We start from the raw sequence: 14,182 nt of genomic DNA, 5'->3' as shown, positions 1-14,182 counted from the left end.
ATTTCTTCCGTAACCAAATGCCAAAAAACGCTACTTCGGCTTCGAGTTCCGTTAGCCGGTGTCCTAGCTTGTCGAGGACAGCGAAAGCTTGAAACAGCAGAGTGGTTGACAACGATGAGAACGAAGATGTATAAGGAAACGAACTAAGCCTGCTTCGGGTATGATCAGAGAAATAACAGTGAGAGCGCAGGCGAGCTGGTGTAACATTACCATTTCTATAAAGTACTCGAGTCTGGGGCGAGAAAACTACGAAGCATCAAAACGTGGAAGAGAAAGGCAAAATGATAGGATGACAACGTGTCTAACACAGCTATAAGGTTTATTTAGTTCACTCTCCTATATACCTCCAATCCCAAGTTCGCCAGCCCCCGCACACACAGCCTCCGCTTCCCATAGACACCGTGAACACTCACAAAAAAAGTAATAATAATATTGGCGACACACCTATCTTCCACAAAACCAAAAAAAAACACAAAACAACAACATCAACAAACCAAAAAAACCTTCTTCTAGGCGACACACCTATCTCCCAAAGGGTCGAGGAAAAGGGGGACTTGAACAAAGGGACACACACCAGATCAACCTGCTGCTGCCTAAACCGGATTCTGACTGACAAACACAGTACCCTAGGGAGCCTTCATGTGCGCTTTGCTAGGGTGATGCCACCCTTTGTAATACCACTCGCCGACAAACCAGCAGCCATTTTGTTCCTCGGCGATAATCCGGGGGGCTTATAGCCCTCCCGGAAACAAGCACCTCATCTCAGAAGTTCGGAGCAGCGTTGTGGAACCCACGGAGGGAGGATTAGCATTTTCCCCCTCGGATGGGATTACCGATGGACACAAAGGCCACTTTCCGGCGCACGGGGAAACAATGAGGGGAACAAAATGGCGGTGGACGAGGGTGTGGGAAAGGGAAACAGGCAGTTGGCATCACTCTATGCGAAGCGCACATGAAGGCACTCTACAGTACCCACTTTCTCTTGACCTCGCCTACCTCTTTGAAACAAACAACAACCAACACATAAAGTCGCAGGAAGGCCCTGGATGTGTCACTAAGCTGCAGTGACGCCTTGCTTATACAATTAGCCACAGTTTCAATTCGGACTGTCCCCCTTACTATACTCTTTTCATGCTATTGAATTCCTTGTGTACGACTTCCGTTTCTGACCAGTGAATCGTACAATTATTGCACTCCTGAGCACGTCTCGCTATTTCTGAGTTCGGAGCTGTGATTTTAACATTCCGCTCGTGCTCTGTTAATCTGTCGTTTAGACATCTGGAAGTTGGACCCACGTATTTAAAACCACACTCCAGAGGGATTTCATACACCACTCCACTTCCACATTGAACAGACGTTTCTCTATGTGCTTTTTGGCACCCTTTCTTCTCTGTAAGAAAGGTGGTGAGGTTGCCTAACTTGATATTCGTGCCAAACACAACATCGACTCCAAACGTCTTCGCACATGCCTTTACCTTATGCGATATTTCATGAAAATAAGGCAAAACTGCGTACCTTTTCTTAGGTCTTTCATCCCCTCCTACTCTTTCTCTTGACATAGGAGCCACTTGCCCGTTGATGTAGGCTTCCTTGTACCCCGCTCTAAATAGTCTTTCAAACTGCCCTTTCACTGAATTTTCTAGATAATCGATGCAAGGCATGCTCAATGCGTTGTTGATCAGTGACCTTACTACTCCCGCTGTCACAGTTTTCGAATGGCAACTTTTTCTTCGAAAAACAGGTTTCAGATTGTTTCTCCCATATTCCCAACAGAAACCTTCCCCTACATGAATCTTTAAGTCCGAAAACTGCAATAAATATTTCTCCGGTTTCTTTGCAGTGAAACGCAATTCGGGAGCCGACTTTCATATTAAACCTTCCACCATTTCCGCTACTCCGTTCCGAAACGAACACACTACAATTGCATCGACATACCGCTTTACCATATAGCTCCCCGAGGGCATTCCTTTCACTCCGTCGGGAGTAATAAAAGCGGTTTTTTTGCAATCGCGTTCATCTACCCTTATTTGCCAGTATCCCGACCGTAAATCTGAAGAATAAAGATAGTTGTAACCTTGCAGGCACCCCAGTGCAGCGTCTATCCGCGGTAGCTGACAAACACCCTTTATTTTGACTTTATTTAATCGCCCATAGTCTGTAAAAAATCTCCAGGATCCATCTTTATTCATAATTAAAACAACATGCAAGGACCAAGGATTAGAGGAAGGTTTCATGACATATTTCTACAGCATGTCTTGAACGCGCTTATCAGTCAACTTATGCTCGGATGGAGAGACAGGGTAGGGACTGTCGTAAACTGGCGAAACATCTCCGGTGTTAATGCGATGTTTTACATAAGTGGCAGGTGGTAAGGGCGTATCTTTACGATCAAATCATAAAGTGTAGACGTTCTTTACAATTAATGAATGATGCTGTTACTCCTTTTACAAATTCGAATCAAGCATGGGTAATAAACCGGAGACTCCTCCCTCCGTTGAAAAACCTGGCTGGGTAAGTTTTGTGTGAATGTATCGAAGGTAGCAATAAGAGTGTTAAACAGCATGTAAACAAAGGCGATACATATTTCAGGTCGCGAATGCTGTTTCGCATGAAATATTTGTGATTGGGGGTTCGGTAAGACTATTGTTGAATGTGAGTATTGAAAAAGGCAGGGCTAGTCCTTTCTGGAGAAACAAATCACAACTCGGTTTGATATAAACATCTGCTGGCTCATGGGCAGAACAAGACTCACTTTCTAATGTTGCAAAGCCAGACGTCAGTGGTGGGATCACACAGCCGTAAGTCGCGCATAATTTCTCTACAGCTGGCAAGGTCTCCGGATCACAGTAAGATTTTGTGCCTGCGTGAACTTATGGGGGTTTGCATTGCGATGAGACGTCCGAACCTAATAGAAAAAGCTACTGAATTTTTGGACAAAAATAAAACAGATGGTGTGAAATTTGTTTCACGGTGTACGAGTTGTGCACGAGCAGCACCGTGAGAAAAAGTGCGATTTGCACCTCGCAATTGTCTTCCGTCAGGACGGGTGCCAACAAGATGAAGCTCGGTTCTAACGGACTCCTTCATTTTTTATACTACGGCACATATGTAAATAAAGGCCGAGAAAGGCTTTGTACATGCTGTGATTAAAACGAGGGTTCGTGGAGGTGACGGAGGGTTAGAGAATTATGACGAAACGGCATGACCCACTAAAGCCACGGCGTCTAGTTTCCGACGCCAGAGTAGGACTTGAAAGGTTGATACAAAGGCTTGTTACGAATGAAACTTCTGAGAGCTTTGCCCAGCCTTAGCGATTTCAAGGACAGCTTTCCAATCTGCGTATTGTGAGCGGAAACGACCCGTCCGGTCATCCAGAGGAGTGGAAAAAGCATCTTCACCTCCAGCGACACCCTTGGGCGTGGGCGAAGAGTCCTTGGACGAGCTCCTTTGTTGTCCGGCTCCGAGGTCGTCCTCGCTGAAAGGGACGACCTCATCGAAGCTGATCAGCTTCGACGCAGCGAAAATGAGGACAGCTCAATGCTTCTCCCCGGTGGGAAAATAAGAGGACTTCCCCCAAACAAAAGGGGCCGTCGTGTGCGGAAACAAGTGTCGACGCGTCCGTGGTGTCAACGGGACGTGTGTGTGTGGGTTCTGGTGCGCCCAGGAAAGGCAGAGAGGCGTGGCCTAACTGCGCGCGATCTTTTACTGCGTCTTCTTTGGCGGCAGGTTTGCTACCCTGGTACTCTGCCTGGGGAGTAAGGGAACAACTGACCCCTTTGCTACCCTGGTCCTCTGTCTGGGGAGTAAGGGAAAAACTGATATTGACGACCGTCTTGCGAATATGTAACTAAACCTTTCGTTACGTTACCAACTCTCCCACCTCCAATGAATCCTTGGGTGTTTTGCATTGGGGAAGGGATGTCGTCGAGGGCACGGAATCGCCAGGACGTGCGGCTCGAACCCCGCCTCCAACAGGCCTGAATGACGTAAACGAGCGGTAGGGCAACGGGTTTTGCTTGCTCAGGGACGGTATGGGAGAAGGCGAGTGAGGAGGAGCGTGGGAAGTCTGGTTGGCGCACTCATTTTCATAGGGTCGTGGAGTGCGTGCTGGCCGGGGTTTGTAGTCGGAGCGAGGTCCGTAGATGTACTCGAGCTATACGGCCGTGAATACTACAGTGAAAGGAAGTGCGTCGTCGTCGAATGACTGGAGACCACTGATCGGCAAAGAGATTTGGTCTTGGTAGTCTTTAGTAATATGGGCTGGAAAAAGACGACTGATAAGAGACACACTGTGGGGTGGTGATGGTAGTTGGAAGATCGGATTCTCTCTCGAACAAGAGATAAGAGCATTAGAAGAGTTCTGTAACGCGGCTGATGAAAGCTCCTCCCGTATAACATCGCGCGAATACGATGGCCTTGTCGATGGGATCGTTGAGCGAGGTATAATGATCCGAAAACATAAGGCGCAGCTCCTCACGCTGTCAGGCGTTTGTCTACAGGAAGCCAACAGACACCGGACGCTACCTTGATTTTGACTCGAACCACCCAGTGAATCACGAGGCGTCAGTGGTCTCCACTCTCTTGTCTAGAGCAATGACCATTTGTTCGGCGGAAAAGGATCGAAGAAAGGAGAAACAGACCATCCTTGCTGACGTCCAAAGAAACGGCTACACATGTAGTTATGTTTAACACGTCGCCCTTCGACTCTGTTGCACGCACAATAACCATGGATCGCCAGGTGACACACAGCCCCGCCCCATCGCGCGCATCAGCGTCCCCTATGTTAAAGGGACGAGCGAGACACTGGGGCGTGTGCTTTGAAAATAAGGCATCCAAGCGGCGCACAAGCCAGTGTCAGCATTAGGACGGCTCATGCCAAGGCCGAAGGATCACCTCCCAAAAGAAAAAGCACAAGGCGTGCTCTACGCCTACAACGGTGAAACTAAATGTTTTCCCGAACGCATGCGCCAGCAACAGAACGATGTGCGCAATTTCGATCGCGAGCGTATTTCCGTTGCATTGTGAGGTACATTGTGAGGTAATTGATCATCGGATCGACTTCGGCAACGCGCACGTGATAGACATGGAGCCACATATCCGAAAATGTCTGTTCTTGCAGTCGTGGCATATCAAAGCACACGGGGGAACTTTAACAGGTCCCTCGGGTCCTTACCATCTATTTACGTTCATGGCCTGCGTCACGTTAAAGGGGCCATGAAACAAGTTTTGGGTTGGGATGAATGATTTTAAATTGGGACTTTTCTAATCACATATCGTTTAGTTGGCCAAAAGAAAGAGGCTAGAAAGTCAAAAGCCAGCTTTTCGGTACGAACATTCGAAAATATAGCGGACTATTTTGTACCTTAATTCTTGCCTTCGAAAGCTCTCCGCCTTTTCACTACGATACATCCGCTCTTCCAAAAGCGCGTCACCGGCGCGAAACTGACGTCAGCAGAGCCCAGCTCACGCATTGGACACGAGAACTGCGTCACTCAGACGTTTGCGCTCGTCCACAATCAATCCGTCGACGAATATTTGGATTCGCGTTCGTGGCCAATGAGTGCCCTGACGGAACTTATTGTCACTGGTGAATGAAAAGTTTTATGGTGTGCATAAAAAGCACGGTGGAAGCTAGGAGTCATCGCACTGGTGCCGAAGGAATGTCACGACCACGTGATTTCACAATTCGCATTTGAGTTGAGGATTAAAGCTAAGGAGGAAGAAGTAGGAAAATCGTTTCATGACCCATTTAACAAACCATCAACTCGGTAGAAGAGGAAGAAGAGGTCGAAGCTCTTGCTGTCCCGTTCTATTTTTGGTCGCCCCCTGAAGAAGGAGTCAAGTCGACCCCGAAACGTTGGGAACTGTTTGTTTCTGTGCTTTTAGTGTTTGAGGTTTCTTTTTTCAGGCTCATAATTCCTTCTTGATTTATGTCATTTGCGATAGCATGAAGATAATACCTCGCAGGGGGCACCTGTGAAAGCAGGTGTTTGGAGAGTGGCGCCTCCACGTACCCGGACCCCGCAGGAGACGCCTGCACCTTAGGTGCTAGGTGCTTGGTGAGTAGTGTCACCACGGACCCCAGCCACATGGGCCACCATACCCACACGCAGGGGGCACCCACTTTAGTAGGTGCTTGGTAAGTGGTGTCACTATGAACCCCGAGCCATCTGGGTTCGCCCACCCACGTCTGGCTGTGCGTGGCGTACCCGTGTCCGGGGAAAAGGACATTCTTGCGGTCGAGCTGAACCCGGGGTACGTTTGGACCCTTCGGGGCCCCCCGGGCGAGGCAATACACCGCTTCGGCCCCTGCTTCTCATAGACGGGTGTCCTGGCTTGACCCGACTAGAATGATTCAGTCCAGTCGCCTTTCTCCACCTCTTTTTTCTATACCTTTCTTCTCCTTCTCCTCTTCCTTCTTATTTCACTTTCTTTAGCGGCAAGGGCTAACCTTGGGTGGCGACAGAACTCTCTCTTGACCCAGACACGGTTATAGCATCCTAGTAGCACTGGTAGAGTAACATACTCAGACAAGCCAGACCTGTTATGATGTGTTACCTATCCCCTCGTTGGACTCCGTGGTGTGCTAGATCCCGAAGTTCCTGCCTTTAATATGGCGCCCCTCCTTTCTAAACCCGGTTCAAAGCAGGCTTCCAAGAGGCCTCGCCCTGAGCCCCAAGTCACTGGAAAAACCCCTGAAATGGGAACATTTACAAAGTTTTTGTGATCTACCCGAACCTTGAAGAGAAACCAGTCTCCAAAGTGCCCCCTTTGGGGTAGCCAAGGTTCTTGAAAACCTCATCGGGTTCTCATAGAAAGCAAAAAAACTCTACTCCGGCGACCTTCTCGTTGACGTAAACACGAAAGTTCAAAGTGAGGCACTCTCCAAGATGACCAGCATAGTCGACGTTGAAGTGTCCGCGAGTCCTCACCGGATGCTCAACACGATCCGTAGAGTCCTTTCTGAAGACGACTTCCTCGACGCTAGCGAGAAAAAAATCCTGGAAGGACTGAAAGATGCCGGTGTTGTCGCCGTTAAACGTATTATGTTCCGGAAGGATGGTAAGGAAACCCCATCAAAGCACGTGATCTTGACTTTTGAGAGACACACCCTCCCTGAAACTTTGAAGGCAGGCTATCCCCAGTGTCGCATCTGTCCCTATGTCCCCAACTAGCGAAGGTGCTTCCGCTGCCAACGCTTTGGGCATGGGTCACGCACTTGCCGAGGGAAAGAAACTTGTGCGAAATGTGGAAGCCAGGAACATGTTGCTGACATCTGCGAGGCAGCGGCCCGCTGTAGTAACTGCAGTGGGCCGCACCCAGCTTACTTTCGCACCTTTCCCCTTTAGCGTCAAGAAAAAGAAATTCTTTCCCTAAAGGCAAAGGAGAATATCACCTACTTGAAGGCTAAGAAGAAGCTGTCCTTCCTCTCAAAGGGAGGTTACACCGATGTGGTGCGCAGGAGCCCTGCACCACGCTTGGAGACTAGGGCCACCCAGGTCTCTCCTGAGATCTTGGCGGCTGACCTAAGGGCCCCATCTCCTCAACAGGAGCAGCATTCTGCTCCCCTGGTCAAGGGTGGGCCGGCTACAGCCGTGCCTGCCCTACCCTTCAAGACTGTGGCGCATTGTCAGCAGGCTTCCTCTTCTTGCGGAGGGGGCGCTTTAGCTGCTTCCTCTGCTCAGGACAGGCCAGCACCGGCTGCACCTGTCAACACTGGCCGCTCTCCTAAGGAGGAGAAGAAGCGAGGCCCTCGGCCTCAGTCCCTGGAGAGGCAGCTAGCAACAAACGAGCTGCGTGGCTCGCACGGAGCCTCCCTGTCGGGAAAAGAGGTGGAACAGATGGACGGGGTAGAACCGCTCCCCAGTACATCAACCACCTTTCCACCTAGTTCTGGTCGTGGCCGCGGATTGGGGCCCCGCGGCACAGACCCTACCGGGCTAGCAGGCAAGTCTGCCTGCGGGGCTCAGGAGAGCACTGGCGCTGCCTTGTCTGCCCCCTCATCGACTCCGGGTTCCGACCAGGACGAGATAAAGTGGCAAACTACAAAGAAAAAAAAAAAAAAAAAAACGACAAAAAAAAAACTCGTAACTTTTTCGAAGTGAGGCAACTGACTCACTTTCCCATGTGCTCCGGTTGTTGTCCCTAAAATGGCTTCAGTACTCATACAATGGAAGTGTCGTAGCCTTCTAAGAAACCTGGACGATGTAGAGCATCTTTTGGAGGAGTACAAGCCACGAGCGCTGTGTTTGCAAGAGATTCATTTGAGTCCCAGCCGTACCAATTTCCTCAGACGTTACCAGGTTTTCCGAAAGGATCGTCCGAGCTCTGTCAGTTCCTCTGGGGGAGTTGCGGTGGTTCTCCCGAGAGAAGTTATCTGCACAGAGGTTCCACTATCCACACCACTTGAGGCAGTGGCTGTTCGGTTCATGCACCATAAGGCTCTTAAAGTATGCTCTACATATCTTCCACCTTCTTTTACTTGGAAATGTTCAGATTTTGATTCGTTGTTCCACCAGCTCCCTGAACCTTTCTTTTTGATGGGCGATTTTGACTATGACAACCCTTTATGGGGGAGCACACGTTTGGATGTCAGAGGAAAAATTGTTGACTCAGTTTTAACCACACGAAGTCTTTGTCTTTTTAATACCGGCCAGCCAACCTATTTTAGTCCATCATTTTTGTCATCAACTTCCATCGACCTTTTCAATTGGTTCTGCTACTTGCTTTCCAGATTTTTCCTGGAAAGTAGATTCCAATCCACGTGGAAGCGGTCATTTTCTACTCTTTTAAGCTGTAGCGTAGCCCCTCCCCTCTTTTAGTTCATACACGCCCGCCTCGTTGGAAGCTTGACAAGGCTGATTGGGGCTTTTTCAAACCGGCATCGCTTTTAGCAAATTCTTGTCTCGATAGTTTCACAATTGACGAACTTAATTATCTTTTAACCGAGCGCATCATCACAGCAGCCAAGTTGTCTGTCCCGCAGACATCTCAATTTCTTCCTAGGAGGCCAAAGCCCGGGTGGAATTTGGAATGTGAAGAGACGCACAAGGAACAAAATCGGGCTTGGGGTATTCTGAGACGATACCCCGCTAGAGATAACCTCATATCCTTTCGGAAAATGAAGGCCTGTGCACGCTACGTCCAAGGAAAAGCCAAATGGCAAAGTTGGCAAGGCTATTCTTCTAGTATAAATAGAAGTACCTCACCTAAGGAGGTCTGGGATCGAATACACAAGATCAATGGTTCCTATCATGCATTTAACATCCCCCTGCGTTTTAGTAATGGAACATTCCCAGACACACTTGAGGAACAAGCTGATGTTTTTGGAGAACATTTTGAATATATATCCAGTTCATATCATTATTCATCTAATTTCCTTCAAACACAAACTAAAGGCTGAGAGCAATCCCTTGAAAACCTCAGGAGGTGAACAGAAGGGATATAATGCTACAGTCAGCTTGCACGAGCTCCTCACAGTTCTTCATAGCACAAAGCCCTCAGCTCCGGGATGAAATGGTTTCCATTATTCAATGCTACAGCATCTTCATCCTTCTACACTCGACGTCATTTTATATCTTTATGACCGCGTATGGCAGGAGGGATATTTTCCTTCATCTTGGAAGGTAGCACATGCCCTTCCACTTTTGAAGGCTGGTAAGGATGCTTCTTGTGTTTCCAGTTATAGGCCCATTGCTCTTACCAGCTGTCTCTGTAAGACACTGGAGCGAATGATTAATCGTAGACTAACGTACTACCTGGATCATGGTAAGGTGCTCGACACATTTCAGTGCGGCTAATCGTTCATCAAGGTCGACAGTCGAGCACTTGGTCCGTCTCGAAACTGTTGTGCGTGAGGCCTTTGCAAACAGGCAGCACTGTTTCTCAGTGTTCTTCGATCTCGAGAAAGCTTATGACACGGATTGGCACTTTGGCATTTTGGGGGACCCATTAGACCTCGGACTACGGGGTCGCATGCTTCGTACAATTCAGAGCTATTTAGACAGGCGCACCTTTCGAGTCGAGCTAGGAAACACACTTTCCCGCGAACTTCTGCAGGACAATAGAGTGCCGCACTGGAGAGTACTAAGTGTCACCTTGTTTATAGTTAAAATGAACTTCATTGCTTCTGTAATCCCTCCGTCGGTTCAGTATTCACTTTACGTCGATGATTTACAAATTTCAGTTTCCTCCTGTAACCTCTCAGTCTGTGAACGCAGGGTTCAGCTAGGCATCAACAAGCTTACTGATTGGGCTGACAGTAATGGATTTAAGTTTTCTCCTGAAAAGACTGCATGAGTTTGCTTCACCCGCAAACGTGGCATCCTTCTTGAGCCACCCCTAACAATCTACAATAACAATGTTAGTGTCCAACTTCAGCACAAATTTTTGGGTCTTACGTTTGATAGTAAACTGAAATTTAATGCTCATGTAGAAAGCCTGAAATTGATAGCTCACAAGTTTCTCAATATCCTTAAAATTATCTCGCACAGGTGTTGGTGCTCGGATCGATTGTGTCTCCAGCGGATCTATCGCTCTTTGGTACGCTCCCGACTAGACTATGGCTGCTTTGTTTATGGTTGAAAGTAGTGAAAGCGCACAATAAAGACGAATACGAAGACGGAGAGGCAAACAGGACGAGCGCTGACTATCAACTGAATTTTTTATTCGAAAAATTGTGCGCTTTCACTACTTTCAACATGCATAACCTACTCGCCTGCATCGCCATATTTGTTCATGGGCCTGCCAGACAACCTGTGCTGAAGATGTTGGTCCCATTCATCATCTTGAGGTTCGTTTGGCTACAGGTTCCTTTCGTACATCTCCTGTGCCCAGTTTATATGCAGAGGCTAATGAGTGTTGCCTCGAAAGACGTAGATTCGCATTGAGCATGATGTACTTTTTCCGCATTCGATCTGTCCTCCAGCACCCCACTCGAGAAGTTGTTAAAAAAACACGCTCGGAACGACTCTTTCTCTAAAAACCTAGCGTGATCCCTCCATTCAGTATGCGATTGAAGACCTTGGCCGAGTCTGTCAGATTAGATGTGGCATCCCAGATAGTCCAATTCCCTGGCATCGTAGCACCTTGGGAGCACCCTGACAAACACGGCAACCTGTCTCTTGTAGAGTATAACATGAAAAGCACTCCAAGTTCTGTGCTTCTGCAAGAATTTCATGAACTTGCTCAATTGTATGACGATTTTACAAAGTTATATACAGATGGAACAAAATCTGAGATCTTTGTTGGTTGCTCTGTCATTGGCCCTTCAGTGGAAGTTGTAAGGCGGATAAATACTGCTGCTACCATTCTCACAGCGGAGCTGTATGGCCTCCTGTTGGCTACGGAACACATAGCCCGCCACAGGATACCCTTGGCAGTGGTTTTCACTGACTCTCTTAGTGCCTTGCGAGTCATCTCTTCACTGCTGCCTACAAGGAACTCCTTGTTGTTGAAGTTCAGAAGAAAATTATTGTGGCAGCCAGAAAGTATGGCACCATTGTCTTTTGCTGGATTCGTAGCCATGTTGGTATCCCAGGCAATGAGGCGGCCGACCGTGCTGCCCGCACGTGCGTCAGCAGAGAGGTAGATATTAAAAGGGTCCCTTACATGGACTATCGCCCTTCTGTAAGGTCTCGCATACGAGCACAATGGAAAGCCGAGTGGAATGAAGAGATCTACAACAAGCTGCGTCTCATTAAGCCAAACCTGGGTGAATGGGTGAGCGCCCGGCACCAGGAACGATTTTATGAAGTAATACTGTGTCGGTTGCGCATTGGCCACACGCATCTGACCCATGGCTACCTGCTCCGTGGGGAGGATGCACCTTTGTGTGAAGAGTGTGGCAAAACTTTAAGTGTTCTCCATTTTCTAATTAAGTGCCCTTTCTATGAACGGGAACGCCAATCTCACTTCGCACAATTATACAGAAATCACATTCCCTTACACGCAATGTTGTTATTGGGTGATGAACCATCCATGACTTACAGGCAGGATTTTAAGTTTTTAGATGCTATTGGTCGTCTACATCGACTGTGAACTTTAAAGATTTTCACTCATGCCCATTTTTGTTTGTGACATTCTCCGGCTCATGTCTCATTCCCTTATTTTTAACCCTGACCACAAGAGTCCTTTCTTCTCGCTTACCCTCAATGCCATAGTTTTCTTCTTAGGTGCTCTTTCGCCTTAGCAGCCCTTGCGTCATAAAACCCCAATCCAACCAATGAAGATAACAAGTGACAAATAAAAGCAGTGACCCATAAGTGCCTTGAATAAATTTTAGCCTTCAAAATGATTTTAAATCCAAACTTGGGCTAAGAAATTTCTTTGAGCATATTCCAAAATAAAGGCTTACACAGCAGTTGTATCTACGCTGTTGTTCGTCGTGTTGGATTGACGTCTCGAACGTTCAGACCTCATATATAATCCTCATGGTAGTATCTTCATCTTCTTTCTTCAACAGCCTCAAAATGGCCACAATTAACTTGGCACAGATGCCACCCTCTAAAATGATGATTGTGATCAGCACTGGCTGGAATGACCTTTGAAAGGGTTTATTACATTGAGCTTCATATCTTACTGCTTAGGTTATTGCATCAAATAAGCACTTCCCAAAGTTTTAATGAAAGCGCTTCGATAAGAAAACAAACAAAAACGATCATTTGTTCTCTTTAATAGAGTCGCGCAGTGTACGTAGAAAGGCGTTCAACGCACAAGGTAAACCTATTCACGATGACGAAATAGAATCAAGACAACTCACATATTTAAACAATTCAGTAATCTCGGAAGTCTGCAAAAGCCAATCGGGATATCCTACGGAAATTGCCATTTGGTCAACCTGCAAATAAACCGAGAGATGAGAACTACATTTGCCCCGCAGTCGCAAGACTAGCGTAAGGTAATAGCGCGTACCTTCTTCTGTGCATCCGTTTTTGTTTTAGCTTGTAGCCAAGGCTTTTGAACCAATGTCTTCACTGCTTCTTTCACTTTGTTGGTAATTTCTTTTACCTGTTAAGTGGCACGTAAAAAACAAACAAGCTTATACATCTACCGCCTTCAGTTTAGTAAAGATTCAAGCTGTCGTAAGTGGCATAAAAAGGAGTGGTCATGTTCCTTTATTGCTTCATATTCTGAGCTTGCCGCTCGGCAGCTCCCAACTATAATTTTTTGATTCTAACAATACGCACGGATAAGCTGACCGTAAGTATTAGGCCAGTCTTAAAGCTGAAGTATTCCTACTTAATATCATGTGGCACATTTTATTAAGGAAGGTGTTGACTTCGGTGAAGGAAACGCATTTTGAAACCCTATACTTACATAAATACATCGCTGTATAATACCAGACAGCGCACGTGTCGTTATGTCCTACTAGAGTGATGAATATTTTTTTTTTCAGCGTTGCATCAGATTCATCACATTTAATCTGTAGCAATTGAGGATTTTGTAGAATTGACTGTTTTAGCTGATCGCGTCGCTGATCTTGACGTTGTGAATAAATTAAAAAAAAAACACTTAAATTGTTTATGCAGCAGTTCTTTGCAGGTAGTATGACACTACTGATCATGTGTTGACAGGTGTAAAGGTTATTGCTCAAGCACCCGAAGTATCATGAAGCGGTATCCTAGGCAGCTGGCGAGCCACCGATGCATCATGAAGCAGAACGCATAATTTCCTTTTGATTTCGCGGCACCTCCAATTCAAAGTTTTCGATTGCAGTACTGCTATGTGGTTCTGAAGCATATATTGGACGTTCCTGCCTACTGTAAGAATTATGTTACTCTAGGGAGTATGTAAACATTACAAATGTATTTCGATTTGTTTTTGCAGTGACACTTACATACAGGGTATTTGTTTTTAAGCTTAACATATTTGTTTAACGAAGTTTTGAACTTTAGTGCACTGCCACGGTTCTCACGCGCTCTAAGTCTTCCTGAAATTGCTCATTTAGTGGTTTTCGATAGCGCTCAGCAAGTTTATAATCGGAATCATATGTCTATTTTCACTATCTAAGAGGGTAATTAGTAATTTCCAATGAATTATTCAACTAATGAGTAAGTACCGCGCATTTTCTGACTTCCGCCTCCTCGAGTAATACGGTCCCGAGAAAAATATGTTTTTATTTGCAATACACTAATTGCAGGAATTTTTTCTATCTTACGTGAGACGCCCTATATAATACAAC

The 14,182-nt window shown here is 46.8% G+C and overlaps 1 protein-coding gene across 1 annotated transcript in view; it reads right to left on the bottom strand.

Annotated features, from left to right (window-relative positions):
- The window catches only part of LOC120844440 (neprilysin-1-like), a 114,156-nt gene that overhangs the window by 33,270 nt on the left and 66,704 nt on the right, over positions 1–14,182 (bottom strand). The window contains exons 10-11 of the mRNA XM_040216230.1: positions 12,913–13,008; positions 12,761–12,838 (exon numbers count right to left, since the gene is read on the bottom strand). Of these exons, the coding sequence (XP_040072164.1) occupies positions 12,761–12,838; positions 12,913–13,008 (174 nt within the window). The remainder of the gene's footprint in view (positions 1–12,760; positions 12,839–12,912; positions 13,009–14,182) is intronic.

Source organism: Ixodes scapularis, unplaced genomic scaffold (assembly GCF_016920785.2).
Source record: "Ixodes scapularis isolate PalLabHiFi unplaced genomic scaffold, ASM1692078v2 PGA_scaffold13__105_contigs__length_92229423, whole genome shotgun sequence".
NCBI classification, from domain to species: domain Eukaryota; kingdom Metazoa; phylum Arthropoda; class Arachnida; order Ixodida; family Ixodidae; genus Ixodes; species Ixodes scapularis.
The sequence above is the reverse complement of the archived record's forward strand: the minus strand, read 5'-3'. Positions and strand labels throughout refer to the sequence as shown.